The sequence below is a fragment of the Vespula pensylvanica genome, chromosome 4, assembly GCF_014466175.1.
Source record: "Vespula pensylvanica isolate Volc-1 chromosome 4, ASM1446617v1, whole genome shotgun sequence".
NCBI lineage: Eukaryota > Metazoa > Arthropoda > Insecta > Hymenoptera > Vespidae > Vespula > Vespula pensylvanica.
The window spans coordinates 5,204,243-5,223,456 of record NC_057688.1 but is presented as its reverse complement, the minus strand read 5'-3'; the positions used below and the strand labels follow the sequence as shown (position 1 = coordinate 5,223,456).

The 19,214-nt window shown below is 27.7% G+C and overlaps 4 protein-coding genes across 15 annotated transcripts; 2 read left to right on the top strand and 2 right to left on the bottom strand.

The window, feature by feature from the left end:
- Window positions 1–212: 212 nt before the first annotated feature.
- On the top strand, window positions 213–4,504 carry LOC122628686 (transcription and mRNA export factor ENY2-like). Of its 3 annotated transcripts, none has more exons than XM_043811210.1 (4): window positions 1,249–1,511; window positions 1,596–1,697; window positions 1,781–1,902; window positions 2,034–2,611. In XM_043811210.1, exons 1-4 carry the CDS (start codon window positions 1,337–1,339, stop codon window positions 2,286–2,288), a joined length of 654 nt encoding a protein of 217 aa, XP_043667145.1. In that variant the 5' UTR covers window positions 1,249–1,336; the 3' UTR covers window positions 2,289–2,611. The 3 variants fall into 3 exon arrangements, with proteins under 3 accessions (XP_043667146.1, XP_043667145.1, XP_043667147.1); XM_043811212.1 differs by lacking the exon at window positions 1,249–1,511 and adding an exon at window positions 2,892–4,504 and having other exon boundaries at window positions 1,680–1,697; window positions 2,034–2,658; XM_043811211.1 differs by lacking the exons at window positions 1,249–1,511; window positions 1,596–1,697 and adding an exon at window positions 213–232.
- On the bottom strand, window positions 3,584–6,635 carry LOC122628681 (conserved oligomeric Golgi complex subunit 4). Its single transcript, XM_043811194.1, has 10 exons — window positions 6,458–6,635; window positions 6,188–6,385; window positions 5,739–6,113; window positions 5,464–5,672; window positions 5,197–5,392; window positions 4,889–5,136; window positions 4,590–4,812; window positions 4,237–4,503; window positions 3,943–4,128; window positions 3,584–3,841 (listed from the first exon to the last, which is right to left on the bottom strand). The coding sequence occupies exons 1-10, from the start codon at window positions 6,527–6,529 to the stop codon at window positions 3,584–3,586; spliced, it is 2,232 nt and encodes a 743-aa protein (XP_043667129.1). The 5' UTR covers window positions 6,530–6,635.
- A 59-nt stretch (window positions 6,636–6,694) lies between these two features.
- Window positions 6,695–10,428, top strand: LOC122628687 (trafficking protein particle complex subunit 2-like protein). Its single transcript, XM_043811213.1, has 7 exons — window positions 6,695–6,854; window positions 6,963–7,105; window positions 7,878–7,911; window positions 8,091–8,263; window positions 8,334–8,421; window positions 8,496–8,575; window positions 8,705–10,428. The coding sequence occupies exons 1-7, from the start codon at window positions 6,816–6,818 to the stop codon at window positions 8,745–8,747; spliced, it is 600 nt and encodes a 199-aa protein (XP_043667148.1). The 5' UTR covers window positions 6,695–6,815; the 3' UTR covers window positions 8,748–10,428.
- LOC122628682 (monocarboxylate transporter 10) lies at window positions 8,883–18,802 on the bottom strand. Of its 10 annotated transcripts, none has more exons than XM_043811195.1 (12): window positions 18,645–18,801; window positions 18,341–18,514; window positions 17,825–17,938; window positions 17,540–17,642; window positions 13,455–13,984; window positions 12,197–12,348; window positions 11,826–12,099; window positions 11,615–11,750; window positions 11,357–11,522; window positions 11,025–11,271; window positions 10,785–10,937; window positions 8,883–9,882 (listed from the first exon to the last, which is right to left on the bottom strand). In XM_043811195.1, exons 5-12 carry the CDS (start codon window positions 13,939–13,941, stop codon window positions 9,593–9,595), a joined length of 1,905 nt encoding a protein of 634 aa, XP_043667130.1. In that variant the 5' UTR covers window positions 13,942–13,984; window positions 17,540–17,642; window positions 17,825–17,938; window positions 18,341–18,514; window positions 18,645–18,801; the 3' UTR covers window positions 8,883–9,592. The 10 variants fall into 10 exon arrangements, with proteins under 10 accessions (XP_043667130.1, XP_043667133.1, XP_043667134.1 ...); XM_043811198.1 differs by having other exon boundaries at window positions 18,482–18,514; XM_043811204.1 differs by having other exon boundaries at window positions 9,779–9,899; window positions 18,645–18,802.
- Between the last annotated feature and the right edge of the window lie 412 nt (window positions 18,803–19,214).

The window sequence follows — 19,214 nt, the reverse complement described above, 5'->3', positions numbered from 1 at the left end:
ATGTACATATTTGTGAATTACCACGTGTTTCTGATAGCAATTTGCCAAAGTTACCACCTAATGCAAATATTTTTGCTCATTGGAAACGACATTATCAAAAATTGCTCTTGGTCTGCACAAAACATCCGCTGACACATTTCTTTCTACGTAGTCATGCTGCTATAACTTTTGAAAAAAGAAAGCATGGTCGTTCATCGTATTGGTGGATAATACATCCATATAGTAATTTAAGGTATTATCAAAAAAAAAAAAAGTGTAATAATTACATTATGCAACATATAATCTTTTAGATTTTTCTGGGATGTTCTGATGATGATAACATTTCTTTATTTTTTTATCATCTATTCATATATCATAGGATTTCATAGAATAGCAAAAAACGCACATCCTGAGTTATTGAAAATTATTACTCCTGCATATGTAATTTGTATAATTGATATAATTCTTAATTTTATAACTGGATATATAGCAATTGATGATCATAAAATATTTATGGATCCTTATTTAATAATACGGTAAAGTTTTAAAAAATTTTTTTAAAAATGTTTGCAACATACAGAAAATTCTAAATATATTTAATAATATGATTTGTGTTTAAGGCATTACGTAAAGACATATTTTTTCATAGACCTTATTTCCTCGGTTCCTTATACTTGGTTTTATGAAGAACGTATATTACCACCTGGTCCTGATTCAAATTCAATATTTGTTTTACTTGAGATCTTACCTATATTAAAAATTATAAGATTAGGTACACTGCATCAGTATTTTAGACAACTTAGTATTGTAAGTATCAATAAAATAACAATGGTTTCAAATTCTATTATATAATGTGAATATATTCATTTATAAGACTTTTGGATATTCTCACATTCAAAGAATGATTATTTGGCTTATTATCCAGACTTTGTTAATTTTTCATTGGAGCAGCTGTTTCTCTTATGTATTTCCATATATTGTAATGCATATAATCGGAGATACTATAGAGGTATGGTGATTTCTATAATTATTACACAATTATTATACTTATAATATTAATGATTTTTAGAATTCTGGAGCATATTTAGTACAAACAGGATTATATAAACAGTCTGATTGGATAATTTATATAGAATCTTTGCATATTGGTTTAAGTAATTTAATTGGATTTAGTTTTGTTGAACTCCAATCATTTGGAACTTTAGATAAGGTTACTCACTGTATACTACTTATTTTTGGAAAAGCCTATTTGATTTACATAATTGGAAAGTATAATAATTCTTTTTAATATAATATATTTTTAACTATAATTAATTATTTCAATATATTATCAACAATAGTGATAATCCTGAAATTAATGGAATCATTGGCAGAACCAGAATTAAAATATTATCAGATTATACATGAAGTAAAAAATTACGTACAAGGGAAAAAACTTCCAAAATATCTTCAAGATAAACTTCTTACTTATTACAAATATAAATTTCAAGGCAACTTTTTTAAAAAGCAAGCTATATCATATACTCTTTCCAGTCAGTTTACAAAAATACAAAAAGTACATGATTTTGAGATTTAAATTATTACACATAACATGAAACATAATATAAATTTTTTAGATCACCTTAATCAAGAAATTATGCTATATAGTAGTCGTGGTTTATTAGAAACTGCAAAAATTTTTCATAATTTATCATCAGAACTACTTGGACAATTGATTAGTAATATTTACATTAAATAAAAAATTAAAATTTTTTTAATGAAGTAGAAAATAATTGAAATAATACTTTGATTCTTTTCACAGCGGTTTTTAAACCACTTATTTATATGGAAACCGATATAATTTATAAATGTCATGACGAAGGCGATTGCATGTACTTCATAGCTAGTGGAACAGTTGCACTAATTACGTTTTGGGGTAAAGAAGTGAGTATTAATAATTAATTAATTAATAACACAATCGTATAAATCAAATACTATTTATAATGTTATTAATTTAATTAGCGAGTAATAATAATTATAATATTATCATATATGTTATAATATTTTGTATCCAGATCTGCCATCTTGAAAATGGCAATCATTTTGGTGCAGAAGTTTTAATTAATTCTCAAAACCGAAGAACTGAATCTGTTTTAGCTTTGGAAATATGTGAACTTTTGCGTTTAAATCGTCGAGATTTTAAACGTCTTATTTATCACGGGTCTGAATTATATACGAGAATTAAAAATGATATAATAATAAGACATAAGATAATCGAAGAATTGGAAAAGCTGCATAATGAAACTGAAAAAGAAAAAAATGAATTATAAAAATGAAATGGAAGCAGTCTATTAAAACATCGAGTTTTATGTGATTAGTATTTTAATTTTATATATAATTTAATTAAACAATCCATTGATTCAAGTCGTCATATGTCCGTTTATAAATTTGTTTTAATTTTTAATCGGGTCACTAACGCCACGTTGCGTCTTAAGGAAGAACTAAGTCGCATCATGCTTGGTCAGGTTCAATCAGGTTCGATTAGGTTCGATTTTGTTATACGACAGAATAATAACATTCAAGCTAATTTAAACATTGTATATAAAATATACGAAAGTATTTAAGGAATAATAATAAATTTCAATTATTAATGAAGACTGCTCCGCATCAAAGATTAGTCATGGTTGGCGATCGTGACGGGCAAGTAGAATTTAATTGAAAATTTTTTAAATACTTAAATAAGAGATATATATATCAACAACTAATATTTAGTAAATATCTTTGATATAAAACGATGAAAAGTTAGTGCCATTTTAACCTCAAATAATATGCTTTGTTTATATCAACACTCATAAAAAATATATGAGGATATAATGTAAATTAATTAAATTAAAGAAAAAGGAATTAAAATTTATACAACTAATTGATTTTAGATTGAAAGAGCTTTTAAGACGACGATTGGTGGAATGTGGGTGGAGAGATCAGGTTAAATTAATCTGCAAAGAAATAATAAAAGAACATGGTCATGATATAACTTATGATACACTACTTTCTATGGTTACAAGTAAAGCACGAACACTTGTACCTGATTCCGTAAAGAAAGAATTGCTACAAAAAATAAAAAATCAGCTTGTAGCTCAAGAAGAAAAATTGAAAATGTAAAAATCTTACAGCTTACTTTGACTTTACTTTTTTACCTTACATATGATTTGATACATGATAAATATTTTTCATATTTGTATTATATTACATAAACTAAGAGCAATATTTAAACAAAGTGATGCTTAAATATTAATGTTCAAATCTTATTCTAAATGAAATATTGATCAATTCTTACAAAGTTTGCAGTTCTTCAAACTTTGATTGTAGAACTAACCTTGCTAACAATATAAAAAATGTAACATTGTTTGTACATAATTAGAGTTATATCTTGGTTATATTAAGATGTATATGTACAAACAGTATTTTACTATAAATATCAATTTTCATACTAAGAATTAAGAAAAGAAAAAAAAATTTTTTTTTTACAATAATATAGTAATTTTAAATTTATGCAGCAGTAAAGCCCTCTTCTATTTATAGAGAATTAAAAGAGTACTGTTTTAAAATAAAAATATAATAAAAACTATATCTTAAATCTTTTAATATCTTCAGGCTTAAGATCTATTCTAAGAGATGCAATATGTCTAACTTCTGTAGTAGTTAGTCTCCATGCTATTGCATCTGCACCACAGTAATCTGCTAATTCTTCAACTTTTTCTATACTCAATATAGTTGCTATTTGAGTTAAACGTGCAAATTTATCTCGTACAGACCATGATGTTGCTGCTGCTAAATAACTAGCTAATGATCTGATTTCTTTATCTAAGATAAGTCCACCAGCCTGAAGCAATAAATATATAAAGTCAATATATGTAAATATATATATATATGTGTGTGTGTGTGAATAGTATAGATAAATTATTATATTAAACAAACACATACTCTGTTAAAGGTCGATTTCAAAACAACTTTTTCTAAACGTGCTGTAACTTCTTTAGTCAAAATACCAATAAGAGCATCATAATTTGATGTTGTTAAATGACCTTTAAAACCTTGAAGTAAACCTTCTAAATTTGTTACTAAAATTTGTACAAAAGGTTCATCTGTTTCATATCTTAATAATTCATCCTGAAAATATAGTTATTATGTATTATACTGTTAAATAATTTTATTAATACTATAACCTTACATGTAAATAAAGACAGATTTAATAATATACTTTTATTTTGTACCAACCTCATTAATATGATGATCTATAGACAAAAAGGCATCTACCCAAGGTGTTACTCTAGGTTTTACAGCACTTACACGTAATTGTTCTAACCCATAATCAGTAATAGCCCTTAAGATAGAAGTTACTCCTTTTAAACCAGAAAGACAACTGTCTATTTTTCCTCTATCTTTTTCTGCCATATTAGGAAAAGTTGCATCTATTTCTGCAGTCAGAGTTTTGCATAATGTTTCAACATATTCAATACTAACATCTGTATTGTTTAAATATGCCTGAAGTAAAAAATAGTAATTAATATAAATTTAAATATTGTTAAAAATATGTAACTATATAACAATTCAAGTATTATTTGTCTTACCAAAAACATAAGACGTGCAAGTTCAGTGTCTGATGTCTGTAAACGTCCATGTTGTATACTTGTTTGCAAAGCACTATATGCTTGTGTTAAATCCAAGTATCCTGCTGGATATCCTTGGCGCAATCTATTTCTTAATCTGTTGGCAAATTCTCCTTCCAATATATCACAAGCTATATTGATAACAGCACAAACACCATCTATGCTCCAACTTGATATAGAACGTCTGAGAACATAATAAAAATTGATATTATAGTTCATTTATCCATCATTGATTTTTAGATCTTAGAAGTAAGCAGTACCTTATACATTTTTGTACTATGAAAAAAACATCATCCACCATACTAGATATTTGTTGATCTTGCTCTAATGTGTCCATACCAACAGCTTTATTAACACTCTCTTCCAAAAAATATCTTTCTAAAGCAAGATAAGCACCTATAAGTTCTTGCATATTATGAGCTAACTCAGAATTGCAAATATTCTTTTCAAATTCATTTAATAAGTCCGTACATTGTGTAGTATTTGTGGTACTAATTTCTATGTCATTCTGTAAAAAAAGAAAAATCAAATACTTATAATTTTATTTATGTGAGCTTAAAAGATTCACCTTAACTCTTCGTCTTAAAAAACGAATATATAGCTCTGCTCTTGAATGCATTATAGTTATTTCACCTAATAAGAGATCAAGTTCTTTAGGATCAGTTCTTTCTGAATTTGGTTTTCTAACATAGTCATTTATCATTTGTACTTTCTTAGATATACTTCTGTGCTTCATAAATTCTGCAACAATTTTTTTAACTTGCCTATATAATAATATATAAATATTAATTTGTTTGACAAAAAAAAAATCTTTTTTAGTTTACTTTAATTTTACCTATCACATTCTTTTTGTAATATAGACACAGTCATTAGAAGTCTCCCAGGTCCATAATATGTTTCTATTATAGGTTGATGTACCTCTACAATTCGAGCAATTCCTTCAAATAATAAGGTCATAGTATCCGCAAATATAACAGATGCTCGCTTATCATTACTTTTTATCTCTAAAGCAGCTTTTAAATTTTTTTGCGCTGTATCATGAAGCTGGTGAATGTAAAATATTTCTATGAATGTGTGCATTTATATAGTCATATAGAGTAAAAAAATTACCTTGGAACATAAATAACTACAAAACTTTTTTAAGCCTTCTAAATGCATTCCTAATAGTGGAAATATTTTAAAGAATCTTTCAACAGATGCTAAATCTTCAGATTTAACAGCTTCATCAAATTTATGGGTAACTACTGTCCTTAGTTGTACAGCTGCTTGTTGCAATGTAAAAAGAGAACTACTAATAGTGCTAGGATCCCCTGACACATCTTCAGCTGTTCTTTCAAGCAATTGTTGATCCATTGATAGATATCGATGGACATGAGCAGCACCTTGTTCATAATCTTCATTTTGTAAAGCTGTTGCAACACCTTCACTACATAATTGTAGATCTAATATATCATTAACTCTTCTTTGACATTCGCATACTCTGCTCTATAAATATAATTTTTTTGAAAGATTTTTTTTAATAATTCAAATCATAATATTAGTTATTCCTGTCTACTTACTCTTGCTAAATCAAGCTGTCGTACTTTAGAGCTGACATTTTCAGCCAATTCATTTGTATGTATAATCATATTCCGGAACTTCTCTGCTTCGCCACGAATAAAAACAACCTTAGGTAATACTTTATTTATATTTTGTAATTTCGATTCTATGTAGCAATGTCTAGACAATAAATTGTCTAATTTCTCTTTCACAATTATCTGTAGTAAATTATTTTAAATTTTGACTTTATATTAAATATGTTATTTTATTATAATAAAAAATATGCCAACCTCATTTTCTGACAGTTTATTAAGTATTTGCTGTATGTTACTCTCTTCTACTGGTATGTTCATCTTATTCATCAATTATTAAAGAATATTGTAATAAACTTAAACTGAAGAAATACGTGGTATCTCGTCAAAGTATACAAAATAGTTCTCATGAATTATATATTTATCGACGGAGAGAAATTCATTGCTACGTCGGTAAAGAAGACAGAATCAATTATTTATTGCAAGATACTATTCAATCAAAAAAGTTTTCTATTAATGTATTGTGCAAAAGTTCTGATAATATGATTAAATGATATGTTCGAGAAATTGGATAATAAATTAATAAGGCGCAACTCATAAATTATAATAAATTATTATGTCTCAAAAAAGTAAAGTGATACAATTGTATAAAACGGTAAAACATTCTTTAAATTATTATTTAAATTCTTATATATATCTTTATAATTATCTTTATATATCTTTATAATTATTCGCAAATATTTGTTTTTTTCTTTTATTGCAGCTTTTGTATATGGGACATGATTATCCAAAAGGTTATGAATATTTTAGAACAAGGTTAAGAAAAGCTTTTAATAAAAATAAAGAAGAACGTAATCCCGAGAAAATTGATAAAATGATAGAACATGGGAATTATGTTATAAAAGAATTAGAAGCTTTATATATGCTACGCAAATACAGAACGTTAAAAAATCGATATGGTTAATCCAAAAAAGAGGATTAAAACGAAGTATAATTTTGTACTATATTATATTTTTATTCATTATGTATATATGTATAATATATTTGTTTTTTATAAATAGCATTTTATAATGTAATTTGATAAACATGGTGATTAAATCGATTGTTATAGAGTCAAGCTCATTGTAACCTCATTTTATATGTATATGATATATACGTTGAAAAATTAGAACACCTTTAAATATATTTAAGAAGAGATCATTATATAAATGTTATTTATTTAGTTAATGCGTATAGAACATAAATATTGTTCCAATTAAACATTGCGTAGGTGTATGATAGCTACGTAGAAAGAAAATATATACATTGTTGTGTTCGTGCGTATAATGTTATGCTCGCATGTATGTGTGTCTGTGTTTGTGTGGTGCGTACGAAATTTAGTTCCGCAAAATAAATATATTACGTCAATATGCGCGACAGTGTATAAGAAATTTAAAACAATTCATAATTAAATAATAATGATAAATGTATATGAAATAGTAATATTTTTTTCGTAAGAAATATATATATAGACTCGTATTATACATTTGTCACTCAGTCGAGGATAGAGAAGCGTATCATACGTTTGTGGAAATTTATAAATATTCGATCTTTATAGTTTCATATAAAAATTCGATATTATTACTTTCTACATTATTTACGTAAAATCGGATACTTTGTGTATTATAATATTTATTACCATGGCTGTTTGTGTGGCTGTTATTGGAAAAGATGCGAGTATTCGTTTTCTTTGGATTTATAGGTTATACAAGAATAGTACTTTTATAAAATATTTTCTCCTTGTGTAGAAATTAATTGATCACATATTTATTATATTTTAAGGATTTCTTTATTCTATGTAGTCTGATTTTATAAAGACTTGTGTGACATTTTCTTTTTTATATTTTTATAGAATTCTCCTAAGTATATCAAATGTGTCGATGAAGCTCTTGCTTTACAATTTCATTACAAAGTGCATACATCTATTGATATTATAGAAGAGAAGTTGAACATAGGAAACAAGACAGCAGTTGATATTCGTGATTTATATTTAGGTTTGTTACTTACCACAGAAGAGTTTAAGATGTATGTATTTAATTTTCCTTTTAATATATTGAATCGAATAAATCATTAGTAATAAGAAATTTTATTCTAGCTATGGTTATGCTACGAATACAAAGATTAAATTTGTGATAGTATTACAATCATCCAACATATCATTTCGAGATAATGAAGTAAAAATGGTAATAATTACATAATTCTGTAACATGATATTATTATATATTAAAATGTAAGATTATTTTTAATATGTTTACAGATATTTAAAAAACTACATACTGCCTATTCCAATGCAGTCTGTAATCCATTTTATGTGCCAGGCAGTTCAATTAATTCGAAGTAAGACTTTTTATATTTTAATGTTTTTGTTAATTATTTTAACTTATAAAAAATTTAATTGCATAACATGAAATTTTTTATTTTTTTAGTAATAATAATATATATATATATATAAATTATTTTGTTTAGGTCATTTGATTCATCTGTGACAGAGATAATGGGAATTATATAAATTCATATCTTTTACTGAAAATTACTTTAGCAATGCTATTGATAAATTTTTTGACTTTTATCCATAAATAAGTAATATATAATATAATAGTATATTATAATTTTCTAAGGTAAAGAGGATTATTATAAGATAATGTTAAATAGGATATCTTTTATTTGTAAATTCAATTGAGCTGTATCATACACAAATTGGTAGATCATTTTTTTATATTTGTATAATATAATTTGATTATGAGATGAATGAATGAAATGAATGATTGTGAGAGTAGTACATTGAAGTTGGTTACTCAATGTTGTTACCTAGAATATATTAACTACTTGTAAAAAAATAGCAGTGCTATAACAAATTTATTATACAATTATATCCAGACATACAACATTAAGTAAACAACCATTCAAATGATAACAAAAATAACATGTAGGCTATTATACATTCTATTGTCATCATTGTAGTGAATATCATATAACATTCTATAAAATATTTCTATCAAAATATAACTGTACTTCAATTAGAAAGTTAAAGCTTATTTTTATCATTATTTTATATTATTACAAGTATAATTGAAATGATATGAAATAATTTAAATCAAAGACTAATAGTAATATTTGTAGTATTTACTACAGTACATTTTTTACTGATTATTATCAATGTTAAATAAAATCATTATTTTTACATGCAACAGATTTTTTTATAATCTGACAATTACAATTAATTCTCAAAATAAATTATCAGTTATATTTATGATTGATATATCAAATCTATCAAACAATAGTACAAAAATAAAATAAAATTTGCATGTGACGTTTTTTGTGTAATGAATACAATAATTCACTATTATGTTGCTATTACAGTGTAAGAAGCATCGATGATCGCTCTGTATGTTGTAAAAAGGATGGTCTTGACCATAATATTTGATTTTTGTCACACAATAAGGGTGTACTTTCTGAACGTCTTGCATTCTGTGAATAACCACCATTGCTGCCACTGTTATTACATTTGATATTGAACATTCCTTTAGATCCATATTCAGTCTGTATGTATGAACACTTCTTTATCCTTGTTTTATCTTTATGTAGTCCATAATCAGGTGGAGTAGTTACAAAATATGATGATAGAAGTATAGCCTTTGTCATCCCTATTGATAATAAAAGCCTATTGGAATATAAATGCATACACTTTTGGTTCAATATGATATAAGAAAATAAAAATAAAAACTATATATTCATATTTCAAGTGCAAGATATTTGTCTATAATGGCAAATAGAAATAGCATGTCTATGAAATATTTCATGCATTTAGTTTTCACATACATGTTAATTATCTTCATACTGTTACTTTAATTAAAACAGTGCTAGTTTTGTATATTAAAAAAATATTGTGCCTTTAAATGTAAAGTAATAATACTTTTTGAAGCAACAGTGTATGCTATGCTAAAATACTTCAGTTAAGATCAACAATGATACTGTGCACGAATTTCTAATTATAAATCAACTAATTATTAATTAACTAATTAAATTAACAAATAAACAAACAATCGGATACAATATAATAAATAAGCATAATTGAAGGATAGCATTTTGTATGCATATGATTTCGTAATTTATGTGGATGATAAGTCCAGAAATATTGACAATACATCTATCACAGTTACTGTTAAAATACATGGATTGCAAGCTGATAATATTTTGAGTAATTATATAAAAGATGTGATTAAAATTTGAACTAATTTACTAATTATAATTTAGAAGTGATTAAAATAAAACTAATTTGCTTAATAATTCCATTACGCTTAGATTACGCGATAACGATTAATTGACGTTACTCCCTATGCTTTCTATTGAAAACATTAGTATTTAATTACTTTTTACATATGTCAGCTTTTAAACATTATTAAACTATTTTTGATAAGCGACAGTTTTGATAAGCAACAGAGAAATACTATATTTTTGCACAGAATAATATATCCATAAAATGCCTTATTACTTGTTACGCCGAATACCGTTGATTTGATAATACATGAATATCTGTTTTACCGACCATTTTGGCAAGTTGATTTTGCCGTTGGTTCTTCGGTAATTGAATCAGCATCGTTTTCAGTATCTGTTTCCTTAACACATTTTATTAAAAACATAGTCAATGCCCCAATTATTGGCGGTACTCCAGCCAATAAGAAAGGCAAATCGTAAGAACCTGTAGAACAAAATAAAATGCGTTAATATGCTAATGAATGATTAATAATAAAATATCGTTTTAAAAATAAAGAATAAATTAATTTACCGGTATGATCGTATAAAAGACCAGCGATTGGTGGTCCTACTGTCAAAGGTATAGAACACATTCCTAATAAAAATCCAATTGCTTGAGTTGCACCCTCGCGACCACAAATGTCAAAAGCAATTGGACCTAATAGCGATATGAAACATCCATCGAATAATCCCATACTCAAAGAAATGAGTAGTAAAATATTAAAAGATGGTGTTACCGTAAGTAACATCGTGAGGATACCAATGCTTAAAAATGATATCTAAATAAATAGAAATTGTTTTATCATTGCTATCTTTTATCTATGTATATATTATTCATGGTGCAATGATAGTAAAGTATTATACCTGTTGTAGTAATATTCTGTTTACTTTAGGCAAATCAGCAATATAACCAAATATTAATCGACCTATCCCAGATGTAATGCCAATACACATGACCGGTAATTTCCCGTCTGAATCTTTAAATGTGGTTGCTACGAATTTCCCGATATGTACATACGGTACGAAATATCTAAAAAATATATAAGGTATTAGAAAACATTTTTCGATATATTAGATAATTATCTAAGTATCATTTACTCTTATCAATAATTGCGCAATTACCCGAACAAGGCAAGGGGGATGGAAACAGCCCATACGACGTATCGCTGTCTTTTCCAAATCGATAAATTAATAACTTCCTTCAAACGATGCCGAAAATTCATTTTCCGTGGCGATTGGCATCGCGGAGTTTTATTAACTGGAAAATATCATTTTATCGTAATTTCTTTTTGTTTCACAAAATTATTCCAACTCTATCATTAATTTTACTCACGTGGTATCGGTTTGAAAAGTAGCGCGCAAAGCATGACAACTGCAGTCAACGCTGCCAAACTCCGAAATGTTCCTTCTAATCCGAAATGTCGAAGAAGAGTTTCCATCAGATATGGTATAAGCGTCGTAAATATGGAACTTCCAGCCGTGACAATTCCATTTACTAATCCCAGATATTTTTTAAAATAATGCCCTAATATCACTAAGCTCGGTGTGTAAGCAAGACTCGCACCGAGTCCATACATCACGCCATAGGTCATATACAATAATTCTACCTAAAATAGACGATCATAGAAATTTCAAAACCGAATTTAAATGTAATACAATTTTTTATTACAAGATGATGAGATTTATCCTAATCAAGGAAGTTACCTTGTCGGAAAGCATTGAAGAAAGAAGCATACCACTCGACGCTATTGCACCTCCTAAAAATGTGGTCATCTGAATACCGATTTTATCAGTGAGGATACCAGCGATTGGTGATAAGAAAAATGTTGTACCAATGGTCAATGATCCGACTAGAGCTGTTAAATATAAGAAGAAAAAATATATATCCACGAAATGTTTTAAAATTATCTTCCAACTTTCATTTTTATAATGATGAACTAAATGTACCAAGTGAATGAAGCAAACTTAAAGCGTTCACATGCACACTGTAGGAACGTGTCAATATTATGTTCTGATTGGTCGAAACGAGCTCTATCCTTTTCTTATTCAATTCGCGGATCTCTATTCAACTTACAGGACTGCAATATCTGGACCGAGCAAAATATATAGATACTTTCACACCTTGTGCATGTATACATACAAAAACATAGACCTGTCTGTAAGAACATCATTCGTTTTCGTCATAATTATTATCATCGAAATTAAAAAAATGTTTCTAATCGACTAATTGTCTTGCGACGATTGCTAGTTAAGTTTTCATAAAGATTTAGGTCAGATCAGTTATGAGATACGGAGAAGCTAGCATTGAATTGTAATGATTAACTATGATTACTATGATTAATCAAGCTATAATTGACTGTTAATTTAGATGCATACTATCTAGGACATCAACTGTAAAAAGGGTTGATCTCATCAACGATTAAGTACTGTTTTGAGAAACGTTTAACTCTAAAGAAAAAGAGAAAGGATATTTCATTGATCTTTGGCATATTTTATCAGTATTTATTCGCAAATCGTTTTGCTAAACAATAGAGACGTTTTATCGGAATTATATTGAAGAAAACAGTCGCAAGTCTTTTAATTTGTTGGACTTTCAAGCTTGTTAGAATCCTAAGAATCATTTTTAAAAAATGATTATCGTTAACGACTGACAATATGCATGTTGACAATAATATAGTATGACTCAAAGAACATGAAAATAAAAAGGTGTTGGAGCGGAGAAGTCAGTGATTTATCGTTGAAGAAAATTATGGGGGCATTTGATAGAACACTATCGGAGGAGGAACAAGAACATGTTAAAAATAATTTGATAGTGTCGATCATTGAACCGTCATGTTTTTACCAGACTTTAACGTAACGATTAAATGGAATATATACAAAGCAGAGATAGAATTTGAACGATAAGTCATAAATCTTAAAGATAATTATAATAAAAAAAATAGATATCTCGTGACGATCTTACACGCTTTAGAGGACACTTCTGTTTCTCCAGCTTCCAACAATTTCTTTTGTAGTTCGAGGTAGATCAAAGAGTACGTGTTGATTACGCTAAATAAAACACCATTGATAAAGAAACTACCGATCATGATCATCCAAGCTCTGAGACCACCATCAGGTGGTATATTAACATTAACATCGTTAGTTTCCGGATCTTCTTGCCAATCAGGTGTCGTAAGTGGTTCCTCATTTTCGATATTATTGATCTTCTTCGATTTAAAATCGTTAGATTTCATTAATTTTTGTTCTGTCTCCGAGAAAATTAATTTCGTCTCGGGACAAGACTTGGCGAATTTATTTGAATTTTCGTTAGTATTGAGAGTTTCCAATGAGTCTTCCATGTTCGATAAATCTTTCTGTTTATTTTGGCCATATTCTTCTTGCACAGTAGTATTACTTAAAACGTAAGGAGTAGCGTCACGTTTATTTTGAACATTATCGGTAACTGTCATTATTATTGTTGTTGTTAATAACGATTTGGAATTTTGTCGGTCTGTAACATAAATAAAGATGTTTTCGGATTATACCCATATCTATAGCTTGTTTTACTTAAAAAAATTTCATATATATATTTCTATAAAAGTATTTCATTTAAAATATTAACGAATATGTTTTATTTCGTTAAATCGAAAGTATGTATTGTATTACCATAGTAGTAACGCAACAGGTAGACCGTTCTTGCATCATCTCAAAATCAACAACGAAGAATTGACTGCGGTGAATCGAACATACCAACTGGTCGTTGCTCTATGATTTCAAAAGATATATATATATATATATAGATATATAAATCTCGACGAAGTCAAATGTATAAAAAATTTTGTCATGCTCCCATATTTTATGCAAGCTACATCTGAATTTGATATCAATTCTATGTTACTTAATATGATAATTTCATACGAGAATAAAGAAAAAAGAAAAATTCAACGAGGAATATAAAAAACACACGAGTGTGATAATCTTATCGGCACATTTGACGTCTCTGAACTCATCGTCCTTTTAAGCCAATTATTCAATGATCTTGCTGGTTGATATATATATATACAAAATTTTGTTATTTTCTGATACTGATATATAAATCCAAATCGATTGGTTAACCTGATTACGAATAAATTACCTAATTAAACTAACATTACATTACGAATTGATTAAGTTTAATTATAGAATATATCACAGGACCATAATTATCTGTAAGCGAATGATGGCTAATTGTATAAAGCGCCTGTTCGTCCAACAAAATTGATTATTAGCAATAACAAAGATAACGCTTCCTTCTAGTATTACCATACGCATTTAGTTCAATGGCACCTTACATGTTGAGCCAGCCGTATTTATATTTCGAATGCGGTTTCATCGTAACGATCCAGCCGTTTTACATACCGCAATTGCTCTTCTTGCGTATCTTCCTAACTACGTCAGTCAAACAAGTAAAATTCAAATGTTGGGCGCGAATTTTAAATGTTTAAAAAATCGATCGATCATTTCTAAAGAGATAAGAGTACATAGATATAAAAGAAAAATTTCACATACAATACATTCAATGTATCCTGATCACATAGTACATCTTGATGTATCCTGATCATATCAATCTAAACCTTTACGATCTTACAAAATAGAGCCTCGTAGTTGAGGGAATAAAAGGTCGTACTTGGTACACGTTATTAGGGTTACAAAGACGCTTTTGTTTTTCGATTCGTTCGTAAATTGTACCGGTGAAAGCCTTACTTCCTCGATAAATGGGAACCAAAGAATAAAAGAGGACTCTTATTGCTGATGTATTGCTGTTATTGCTTATTGCATGAAATGGATTATATACAAGTCATATGATATACGAAAGATATAAACTTCTCATCGAATATTTCGTATGTGCCGGACAGATTTTCATTCATTAATTATGTCAACTTGCGTCAATATACGACTTATGTAATAATGAGAATCTGGAAATTACAAGAAGAAAAAAGAAACGAAGAGTTCGTAACAATTTCATTTTTTAATTTTTCTCAAAGGAATATAAATTTTTTTTTTTTTGAACAACGTAGTGGAAAACTTGTTTAAGTAGATCATTTCTGAATAACGTAGTAGATAAATAGCATAGTAGATTACAATACAGAAACTAATATACGGTTTGTAAGAAATTATCAAATGAACAACTTTATTTGTATAAGTGTCGCGTAGATTTGTAATATTGTCGTTACATTAACCGGATTTCAACCCTGACATTAATTGATGTTCGAATCGAGCAGGTCACGCGAATGAAATATCGGTGACTCTTCTTGAGGGATCAGTTAACCTTTTTTTATTAGTATATCGCCCATCGTATTTCCTATATATTATTTGAAATGCAAAAGTGACAATGATTTATGTATAAATAGTAATAAATATGTAATAAAAACATATGAAAATTCAATGAAATCATTATAAAAAGATTTCATGGAGAAACTAATTTCATAGTACATTTGGTTAACTTTAATTCAATTCAATTCGAAATCGAGTTAAAATGACACAAGTATTATATATTTTTCATTTCGTTTTATTTTTATTTTACTGTATTGTCATTTCGATAATTATAAAAAAGAAAAGAAGAAAAATGAATTAAATAATGTAATTAAAAGTATCATTATATCGAACTGTCCTCGGTGAAAAAAGAAAAAAAAACCGATGAAAATAATATTTCTACACATATTAATTTTTGAATAAATTTTTAAACAAGAAAATTGTTTTAGAAAAATTGTATTCTAAAAATAAAATTCTAAAATTCGATTCTAAATTCTAAATGAAATCCTAAAAAATAAATTATGTGAGAAGAACATGTGCTATACTTAAAAAAAGCGAGGTAAAACGATATAACATCTGATCTGTTTGCATAAATAAACGATAAATATGAAGAAGTACAGATTGAAAGGCAGTGTTAAAAAAAAAAAAAAAAATGAAATGTGCAACATATAATGAAAAAGTTGAATCAATCTAAATTAATAAAAATTTTTGTTAGATTTTTGTTTAGAGTAGTCGCAGCGAAAGTACATCGTTCAAATATCCTCGAGCAAGCGCCAACATAGATCTATCCTAATCTTTGTCAACTCTGTCACTTAAGCGATAAAGCAGGGTACGTGAAACGATGATGATGGACGATGATTCATCATTGAAAAGTGCGTCGCCGAAATACCGCCACTAGAAATTTATATGTTTGCGGATATAATTTATTGTTCTATTTATCGTTAGAGACACGTTTGAAAAAAGAAAAATGAATAACAATTTTTGAAAGTATCATTATAGGCGATAACGGTTGGTAAAGTTGAAAGGAAGAGGAAAAGAAAGAAAGAGAGGGAGATAGATAGATAGAAGAAGAAGAGAAGAAGAAGCAAAAAAGAGAAGTGAAGTGAAGTGAAGAGAAAGGAAAGGAAGAGGAAGAAAGAAAGAAGAAAGAAAAGAAAGAAAAAAGATAAAAATAGTTACGTTACCAGTTGTTAGTAGTTCGTTGAAAATCGTAACACTGATCGTTACTACCGGCAAAATGTGATAATGTGTACTAAGCCACGCGGGTTTCGCGAGCGCCTCGTGGGAGGACTAGGGAAACGATATTTCTTGAAAGGAAGAACAAAAATATAACAGATACCCTATAAGAAGACCGTCCGAACGCAATGTCGGACGCAAACTAAGCCTCGAGCATTGACCACGAGCCGGCGGGAGCCCGCGCGAACGATAGGATTCCGAGTCGAGCCGATCTTGTTGAGTCGAACTGACACGAGAGCCTATACCAAGCCTATAAATTGTCACTTTGAACTTTCACGTGTATATTTGTTCGGATAGAACTAATCGAATGTTCTAACGAATCGAACGATGAGAATCACAAATAGAATGATAGTTCGATTTTATACCGACGATCGACATTCCTATTGGTTTTAATTTTATTCTTCTGTTTGTATTCGTGTTCCACTGTCGTTCGTGATCTTTGATCTTATTTATCTTCGATCTAATAATGGTTTTCTCTATTTCTTAGATTTTTAAAGCAATATATTTCATTTTTATTTACATAGTTATCGATTGAAAACACCTAATTATTCAGAGATATTTAGATCGATCAATAAAAGTTTTTCCCCCTCTTTTTGTGACTTTGAACACCTGCATTTTACCATCTTCCGATAACACTTTCTATCTGTTCAATAGAACAAACTTCAATCGACTGTTTTTTTTTTTTTTTTTTATGAATAAAAGAGTATTAAAAATAATGATAATTTACGTAATTGATACTTGATTTATTACCTGAACATTCTAATTTTTATTGGTAATTTCATTAAGAGAATGATCGAAATTTTTAACAAATTATGGATACACTACCTTAATTGTATTTTATTATTCTCTCGCCTCTGTATTTTATTTTTATGTTAGATCCTTCCTTTTTCTCTGTATTTATCATTTTACATTCGTTGGATCAATTCACTCGCTTCCTCACTTAAAAAACACATGATCGTAAATCTTAAAAATTATTTAATATATTATATAAAATAAAAAAGAATAAAACTATTGCAATATCAATTACAAATAAATAAATAAATAACGAGATAAGAAAAAAGATTTCTATTATGTATATGAATATCTGTCATCCCACTTAATAAATATATAATCAAAAACATGTAATAGTTTTTTTTTTAAATATGTACTAGTTACATATTTATCACTATTTATTAATGTTAACTGCATCAATATATTTAAATACTAGGATGACATGATTCACTAAAGAATTAATCATAGTTTGATTATATATTGATCAATAAATATTATTTGAAAATTCTGAAGGGATATGCCTTTATGAGGATATTGTAGTTTCAATAATAATTTATGATGTCTTTCCACCTGAGACTATCATGTTTTTACATGATACTAATAATTCTTCCATGTTATCTTCTTTCATTATCCAACAATGTCATGGAAGAATAATAGATCAGAATGTAAAATTAAAATTCCAATATATATCATTTTTTCATATCTTCTAACCATTCATCCATAATGTCACTATCAGCAGAGAATCTATAGTAAAGAAAAAATGAGGTATGGTGTGATTAACAAAATAATACGTATATCAAAGATGAAGATGTGACCTAATATAAATGTTAAGGTTATGATAAAAGTAAAAATTTGTAATAAAAAATTCACATACTTGTGGAATAATTTATCCAAGGAATATAATTTCACGTAACGATCATATTTAAATAAACTATATGCACGATTCATTGTTGCTTGTTAATCCTTTAAACAATTAATATTTTTAAGCACCGATATCTTCTACCCTGTATAAAGTGACATCACTGTACTTCTATGAGAGATAAGGGTAGGTATACGTACCAAATATGATCTGGGGGTAAATTATCGTTTTCAAATTTATCTTGATTTTAAACGATTACCATCCTTTTATTGATAATTAATCTTTTTGTTGAATATTAAAGAGCATTGAATAGAATGGAATTTTTTGAAAATTAATAAAAAAAAATAAAAAATTTTAAACGTTAAAAATTACAAATGATGTTTAAAGTTGCGCGCCATCTTGTATCGATACAAGAAAGCATTACAAATTTATGAATTTACGCAGAAATAATCAGTTAATATTTATATTTTAATTCATTATAATATTATAATTAAATTGAACTATTTTCTTTTTGTATATAATTATGTTTAAGTTCGTAATTTTTTACTCAATTGATTCGACCAATGAAAAACGTTCTTGAAGTTG

Excerpts from the sequence above, each read along its gene's own strand:
- LOC122628687 (XM_043811213.1), top strand. The coding sequence starts at position 6,816 with ATGTCTCAAAAAAGTAAAGTGATACAATTGTATAAAACG. Across the intron at positions 6,855-6,962 it reads TGATACAATTGTATAAAACG|CTTTTGTATATGGGACATGA; the intron begins GTAAAACATTCT and ends CTTTTATTGCAG. Across the intron at positions 7,106-7,877 it reads GGGAATTATGTTATAAAAGA|CATGGCTGTTTGTGTGGCTG; the intron begins ATTAGAAGCTTT and ends AATATTTATTAC.
- LOC122628682 (XM_043811195.1), bottom strand. The coding sequence starts at position 13,941 with ATGACAGTTACCGATAATGTTCAAAATAAACGTGACGCTACTCCTTAC. Across the intron at positions 12,100-12,196 it reads CTTCAATGCTTTCCGACAAG|GTAGAATTATTGTATATGAC; the intron begins GTAACTTCCTTG and ends CGTCTATTTTAG. Across the intron at positions 10,938-11,024 it reads TCTTTTATACGATCATACCG|GTTCTTACGATTTGCCTTTC; the intron begins GTAAATTAATTT and ends TTTGTTCTACAG.
- LOC122628681 (XM_043811194.1), bottom strand. The coding sequence starts at position 6,529 with ATGAATAAGATGAACATACCAGTAGAAGAGAGTAACATACAGCAAATA. Across the intron at positions 4,813-4,888 it reads ATAGTACAAAAATGTATAAG|ACGTTCTATATCAAGTTGGA; the intron begins GTACTGCTTACT and ends TTATGTTCTCAG. Across the intron at positions 4,129-4,236 it reads TAGATCATCATATTAATGAG|GATGAATTATTAAGATATGA; the intron begins GTTGGTACAAAA and ends CTATATTTTCAG.
- LOC122628686 (XM_043811210.1), top strand. The coding sequence starts at position 1,337 with ATGGAATCATTGGCAGAACCAGAATTAAAATATTATCAGATTATACAT. Across the intron at positions 1,512-1,595 it reads TATATCATATACTCTTTCCA|ATCACCTTAATCAAGAAATT; the intron begins GTCAGTTTACAA and ends TAAATTTTTTAG. Across the intron at positions 1,698-1,780 it reads ACTACTTGGACAATTGATTA|CGGTTTTTAAACCACTTATT; the intron begins GTAATATTTACA and ends TTCTTTTCACAG.